Raw genomic sequence first — 8,071 nt, forward strand, 5'->3', positions numbered from 1 at the left:
GTCTTGTTCGAAATTCTGTGTTGCTGTCATATAGGAAGTGAATCTGATCATGGCTGCTACAAAGCCTATATCCATGGTTAGATCACTTCCCTAGCATGTCTAAAACGTGACTAAGTCGCCCTTTTTGGTGGCTTGATCCATGGTGAATCGATTTTTAAAAAATAACTCAAGAACAGCCCCTTCCACATTTCGGCTCTTCATTTGTACAGCATGTGTGTTTCGAATTTTGGTGGATTGGTGTGGATCTTGGTTGGCCTATGGCCCTTAGCCACGGTTCATACCATACCCCAAGATGTCTAGATCGTGCCATGGTCAACCAAATGGCCACTGGAAAGGTCCATGACAGCAAACGAAGCAAAACTCCACAAGCGCGCAGATTACGTTCTCGGCTAGGAGTGTGGTCTTGTTTCTGGTGTGGTTCGGATTGTGGCTGGCCTAGGGCCCTTAGCCATGGTTCAAATCATTCCTTAGGATGTTGGTAAGAGGTTCTGGTCGGTGGTTCAAGCCCCAATGGCCATTAACCTTGCAAACGACGCAAGGAAACCAAAGCACAGCTGCTGTATTTTTGGACAGCAACTTGCTGTGATGGTTCAGTGGCTTGTTCGAGTTTTCGGTTGGCTTTTAGCCCATGGCCTTGGACTGGACAGTGCCTCATCAAGTTAGGAAGGTCATGTTTTTGGCCGTTCATGATTCGGATCATTTTTGAGGTCGTACGAGAATTTACGGTGCGATGTGCCAAATTGACTCTCGAAAGAGCGTTTCATGTTTTGGCCTCCATTCGCTTAGATTTCGGCCCTCACTATTTTAGGAGCATTATTTCATCATTTTAGGCATATTTTAATCATGACTACATGATGGTTCGGTGTTGGTTTGGGTTGGTTCGGAGTCATGATTAAATACGAAGTTATTAGGCGTAATTGTCACATTTTCGAATGTTATTGCATAGTTTGGTCCCATACATCTATTGCATATTTTTCATGGTATATTTAGGTTGCAGCGAGCCTGGGAGAGATCCAATCCAAGCAGTAAATTAATACAGGATATTTAATTGTGTCATTTAATTATATTACGTGCATAAAAATATACAATGTTCATTTTTGAGATTATGCGATATTGCTTGTGGCCGTTTCACTATCATCGGATTATTGCTAAATCCGGTCGCCAGTTACCGGTCCGGTCGCTAGTTACCGGTCAGTTCAGTTTGTACCACCCAGTATACTGTGGCATAGTTTGATCAGACGTTTACTATTTTACCCGGTCGCCAGTTACCGGTCATGGGAGCATTTTATTATCCGGTCGTCAGTTACCGGTCAGTTTTCAGTGCAGGGGCCACTTGCGTAGACCATAATCTCAACAGAAAATTTATTACAGGCTATTTCAGTACAGGGCTCCAAGGAGCAAACATTTTCACTGTGACTTTCATTTCAGTTATGCACGTATTATAATCGCTCATGATATGTTATTTTCACATTGTGCCTCATGACATGATATTTTTACTCCCATGGAATTTTTATTATATTTACTCGTTATTTACGATATATGCATGTTGAGTCTTTAGACTCACTAGACTTGATTTTTGTAGGTTCTGACGATGTCGGGGCCGAGGGCGGGGACCAGTGAGCTAGCTTGGGTCGGCAGTAGTGGAACCCGAGGACCTCATTTTAGCATTTACCATTTTTATGCTCAAACAGTTTATCCGTTATTGGATTATTCTTAAATTGTTCTTTTGCAAACGACTAATTTCTTCCGCTGCTATTTTTTTAACATTTAAACTTTATTTAACGGTCTATTTTATGAATGAGGCATTTTTCTTACTTTACAAAGAAATTTTTTTTAATTTTTCCGCAAATATTCAAACACGAATTTTCGGGCCGTTATATACAGCATATGAGAACAATTCCATCAGGTGGATCTACTAAGGATCAAGATTCGAATACATAAAGTCCATCCTGGACTGCATAGCTTCAAGCCAATTGGATGAATTGGTAACAGATAACGCTTCTTCGAAGTTCCTTGAATCGAATGAAGGATTAAGCTCATCCTGGCCCTATTCAAGAATCGGGCTCATCCTCACAGGTGGTCTTGAGATCCATTCATATATCCTAGGAATGTGTACATCTTTGATTGGCTGTTGGGGCGTGTGTTCTACAATATGTGGTGCGGCTGTTTCTCAAATATCCTCTAGTTCTATGCGCCCACCTTTTCTATCAAATAAAAATTCATTCTCTAAGAAGATGACATTCCTAGAAAAAAACACTTCTGTTTATTTAGGAATAATAGAATTAATATCCATGGAGTTCTTTGGATATTAAACATAAAAGCACAAAATGGATCTATTATCAAAATTGTCCCCAACTATATGCTTTACATAAGCATGTCATCTCCATATTACAATATAATAATGTTTCAGAGGCTTCCCCATCCATATTTTATATGGTATTTTGTCCATTACATTTGTAAGGACTTTGTTCAACAATATTGCCGATGTCTCAAATGCATATCCCCAAAAATGTGACATAAATTCAATGAATACCATCATAGATCAAACCATATTCAACAATGTTTATTATGAAATTCTGACACACCATTCAATTGTTGTGGGAGAAGAGGATTCTACTGTGAGAGAATCTCATTCTCTTTAAGACAGACATGGAATTTAGTAGTCAAGTATTCTCTACCTCGATCAAATTGAAATGTTTTAATATTCTTTCCTATTTTTTTTATCTACTTAAGCTCTAAATTCTTTGAACATTTCAAAGGCTTCAGACTTGTATTTATCAAATACACATACTCATACCTAGAGAAGCCATAAGTAAAGATAATGAAGTAAGAATATCCGTTTTTGTGCTAAAAATTAGTGGGCCACACATATCTGTATAGATCAAATCCAATAGATCATGGAACTACAAAACTTTCCACTTTCCCTAGGAAATGTGCTTTGGTCATTTTTTATTTCAGGTTTCACATGTATCAAAGAGTCTATGTCTGAAAAATCAAATATGCCCTCTCTCACTAGTTTGTGCACACTTATTTGGGAAATATCTCATAGCCTAGCATGTCATAAGTGTGTTTGGTAAATAATATCTAATTTTCTTTTGTTAGTTGTTGAAATTTAGTTAACTTGGATGTTTTTAGGTGAAATATCTCATATTTTTAAACTGTAGAGAATATTTTCTAATTTTCATGTTCTAATTAAACATTCATTATCGTAAATATTGTAAACACATTTGGAAAAAAAAACTGAGAAAATCAATCTTTATCTAGCATTGAAATCGAAACAACAGTTTTACCAAATCTGAAACAAAAAAACATCCTTATAAATAAATAAAAATTATTGTTGAATAATAAATATCTCGTATGGCCTTAGTAGAAACTCTTTCTCCATTCTCATCCTTAGGAAGGTCTCACAATCTCTAATCATCCCACTTCTTGTAATCGTCTGCAAATCTTTACAAAGATGAGATTCTAGTATCCTATACTCAAGGAAATGAGATAATTTAGATATTTACTTCAATATAGAACATACCATTGCCATATGTCTTATGGGCTACATATTCCACTCATTAGCGTTTCCAATATCCGGGCTTTTGCCAGTTGAAAAAAACGTGTTATGACTTATCGGACTTTGTGGGTCCTTTAGTAGCATTTAGAGCTTGCTTCTAATTGGACTTGTTTTCTTGGAAAGGCATAACGGCTTTTTCCCTTCCCTTGTGGGCCTTTTTTTGTTCGAGACGAGAAGCCCTCTAGAAAACATGATTTTTTTCTTTATGGTGGCCTCATAAGTCGTAAGCATATTAATTAGATCTTCAAGGCTAGCCTCTATCTTCTTATTCATATTGAAGTTAACTACAAACCAATCAAATGAAAATGACAACATTGACAATTGTCTCTTTTGGAGGAGTCTTAGTGAGTACATATGTTATCTTCTCCACAATTTGAACAATTTTAAAATATCTTAGCCAATCATGATAATTAGGTCTTGTTAACTTATGTTGATCTAGAATAAAAGATAATATATTTCGCGAAGACATCGTAAATAAACTGAAAATATAAACAAAATAAAAGTTATTGACTATTTTAAAATATTTTATAAAACATAAAATATGGAATTTAATTTTATGAATTACCTCCCGCTATTTTGACATTTCACTACATTTTAATGAAAAAAAGAAATAATTTTCTTAGTGAGTACACATGATCCAATTGCTAATTTATGATCATGAATAATATAAGTCAATGATAATTTCTAAAAGGTATAACCCAATTTCATTTCATGCAACCCCACGTAATTTGTCTCACGTTTGTTAAGGGCTCAATAATATGACGATGTATATCTTCATGTGTCGAGTCTGACCCGTCAATGATGAATTGGAGTGGATGGGCGACATGAGATCCCCCGATAATATGAGTCGAAGTCATGAGAGTTTCAATCAATTCACATCAAGTATATCACCTGAAATCACAGCTTTTAAGCATCAAGGCCTCTCCAATAATATGTTCAGACACCGACTGCAGGTAGTGTTCATCATGCAACTACTGTTGATGTTAGACAAGAAATTTCTTTTAAACTTTTTAAATTTACAATTATGAGCTTGATATAAAATTTGAATCTTATCCAAAATGACTCTCATCATTTAATTTAAAAATAGCGACATGTTTGTTTATAGGTTTGTCGGATTTATGCAACACTTGTTATTATAATAATAACACACATATTGATTACTCATAATATATCACATATATCATAAAAAAATAAAGGATGATCGATAATTGAGATCTAGTTTGATCCATGACAGCCAAACACATATCCATCTCAAAAAACCTAGATAAATATAGTGATGCAAATGCATTATTACATAAACTTTCAATATTTTATGTCTTCGATCTTCAAAAATCTTTATGATCTGAGCCCACCGTATTCCAAATTTGATTTCCCACTATATTTAATATTTATAATACATTTTCATGATACACTGGGATACAGATTTAAAGCTAGGAATGAGCCACAAACCAGGTCCACTTTAATAATTATCAAATAAATGAAAATTATACACACTTTTATTTAATTTTTCAAATTAATTTATTAATAATTAATTTTCCTCTAAAAACACATTTTTAACATAAATAATTTAAATAAAATTCAAGTTATTTTTATAATAAAATCATATAATTTTATAGAAAATTAATTTTAAGGGCAAATAAGTCAAATTTTATTAAACTAACAATTTAGCCCAAAACATTTGTAAAATAAAAAATTTCCTCGGGTCAAAACTTTGACCCCATCGGGCAGAGCTTCTCGATACCATCTCAAGCACCATGTCCATGCACTCTAAACTGCATGATGTTTTCAGGCAGTTGGTTACGGGCTGCCCCAACTATTCGGGCAGCAACTCGAGAGGAGGGACAGCTAACAAGGCTGCCCAGTTAACAAGGAAAAACAATTTTTTAATTATTAAAAGTCTGTACTGCAGCGATAGCCTGTGGGAAACCACGCATAATATTTTTCCCCTAAAAATATTATTTTCTAAGTGCTTCAGTTTTTTGAAAATTTTCTTATGCGGTTAAAAATAAATAACTCAACATGATTCAATTAATAAATAGCATGAATAATTCAAATTGAGTGAGTACTCGAGCTCTGATACCACTGTTGGTGTATAATTTTCTGGCATCTAAGTTACAACAGAAGTTTAAAATATTTTAATAATTTAGAGCCCGTTTAGTATAAGAAGCTACAATTTAAAAAAGTGCTTTTTTTTTAAAAAAAAAAGTGCTTTTTTTAATTTTTAACTTGTTTGGGATGGGCTTCTAGTGCTTAAAAAAACACTTATTTAAGTTGAAATTAGAGCTTTTTTAAAAGCCCTATTTTAGAGCTTTTTTCACTAGCTTTTTTAATAACCTTAAAAAAACATCCACCAGTAGCCTCCTCTCAATCTTTTCTCCATTCTTCTACAAGGTACAATTTTTTTTTTCAGTCGAGGTTTTTGTTCGTTCATTTTTTTCTGCTTTCTTTTTGCTGCAGAATCTACACTCCCTATTCATTTACGTCTGTATTACGTATTATGAATTAGATAATTATGTTACAATTCGGTCAATGATCCGATAAATCCAGGAAGTCAGAAGGGGAAAGTATTTGCTTATTCCATTTTTTTTGCAACTACGTATTTAATATTCATCAATTCTTGTGTATTACGTATATAATATTATATTAATTAAAATATGTTATATACCATAATATTACTGTAATATTATTTAATTTTTGTTTGTATTACTTTTTCATTTATGATATTGTGAATTAGATAATCTATTGTTTTTTTATGTTTTATTTTTTGAATATAGAATGTATTCGAAGTTAGCTCCTAAACGAGGATTATCAAATCCAAGTCAATTACCTAGATATACGATTGAGACTGTTGAACCTGGATTTGTTGCTGATGGGAATAATAAGGCGGATTGGGCTGATCAGAATACCGAAATATTTTTAAAAATTTGTGAGGAAGAAATTGAATCCGGCAATAAGCCTACCAAACATTTAAACAAAACAGGGTACACCAATTTAGTTTCAAAATTTAATGAGAGAACAGGACTTTCTTTGAATCAAAAACAATTCAAAAATAAATGGGATTCTATGAGAAAATATTTTGCACTGTGGGCACAATTTATTGGAAATAATGAGACTGGCCTTGGTTGGGATTATAACAAGATGACCATGCAAGCTGATAATAGTTGGTGGGAGGATAAAATTAAGGTACATAATTTATATACTACATTTTAAATTTTTAATCAATTATTTTTATTTATTTTTTGTTACGTTGCAAATTACAGGAAAATCCCGAGTATGCAAAGTTTAGATTGAGGGGACCCAAGAATTTAGATTTATTGGAAAATATATTTATAGGTTCCATAGCAACTGACTATGCTGCAATAGCACCATCAGAGGATCAACCAATTCATAATAATTTCAACGATGATACAAATGATTGGGATGTTCAGTTAGATGGAGAGTTTCAAAGTGATGTTTATATTAATGTTGAAAGCCAAGAATTTATGGAAAACTCAACAATGGGAGCTGACAACTCTATGCAGCAAAGGAAGAGAAAAAGAAGGGAGAGTGGGGAAAAAAGAGGTCACATTGCCACTAGGTTAGCCGATCAACTTGATCGTGTTCTTCAAGAATTTGAGACTCAAAAGTCTATACACGAAACACCAAAAGATGATCCATGTAGCATTGAAAATTGTCTGGAGGTTCTTCGTAGTTTGCCTGGTATGGTGGTTGGCAGTGAGCAATTCTTCATAGTTACTAGAGTTTTGGGTAAAAAGCATAATAGGCAAACATTTATCGGATTGAAGGACTCGGAACTGCAGCTTGGTTGGGCAAAGACATTCACTAAAGATGATTTGAAGCGTTATTAACATGAGTTATGTTTTTAGGAAAAATATTTGAATAATGCACTTGTTTATTTCTTTTATTGATTGATGAGTCAACTTTACTAAGTAGTATGTTTAAATTTGTAATGCAATAATCTAAAACTTTCAATGTTTATTGTTTTTTTTATATATTTATCTTTATTCATATATTTTCACAGGATGTCTGCGAGTTCAGGCTCCACTATATCAGATAACTCTGATGCATCAAGTGATTCCGACATTTCCGTTGATTCTATTAGAAATACACATGTCTCTAAGAAAAGAATGGTTTTGTTATCCTTGTGTGGTGTTACGAATTATGTTTTGAAATATATTGTTAAAGAAAAATGTAGGACATCGTGGTTATCAGGGTCTCAATGGGTGGCAGAGATATTGAATGGTAATGAGACACGATGCTTTGAAATGTTTAGAATGAGGAAACATGTTTTTTATAAACTATGTGACGATCTACTCCAAAAATATAGCTTACAGCCAACAAAAGGAGTTGATATCTATGAAAATGTGGGATTATTTTTGTACATGATGGGTCAACCTGCTTCAGTTAGAAATGTTCAAGAGCGTTTTCAACACTCGGGGGAAACTTTTTCAAAACAGTTTCACAGCGTTTTAGAGTCCATATGGAAGTTGTCGAGAGATATCATCAAAC

The 8,071-nt window shown here is 33.8% G+C and overlaps 1 protein-coding gene across 1 annotated transcript; it reads left to right on the forward strand.

Annotated features, from left to right (window-relative positions):
- Positions 1 to 6,337: 6,337 nt before the first annotated feature.
- Positions 6,338 to 7,410, forward strand: LOC142537532 (L10-interacting MYB domain-containing protein-like). Its single transcript, XM_075643043.1, has 2 exons — positions 6,338 to 6,745; positions 6,823 to 7,410. The coding sequence occupies exons 1-2, from the start codon at positions 6,338 to 6,340 to the stop codon at positions 7,408 to 7,410; spliced, it is 996 nt and encodes a 331-aa protein (XP_075499158.1).
- The last annotated feature ends 661 nt before the right edge of the window (positions 7,411 to 8,071 follow it).

This window comes from Primulina tabacum, chromosome 2 (genome assembly GCF_025594145.1).
Source record: "Primulina tabacum isolate GXHZ01 chromosome 2, ASM2559414v2, whole genome shotgun sequence".
Taxonomy (NCBI): domain Eukaryota; kingdom Viridiplantae; phylum Streptophyta; class Magnoliopsida; order Lamiales; family Gesneriaceae; genus Primulina; species Primulina tabacum.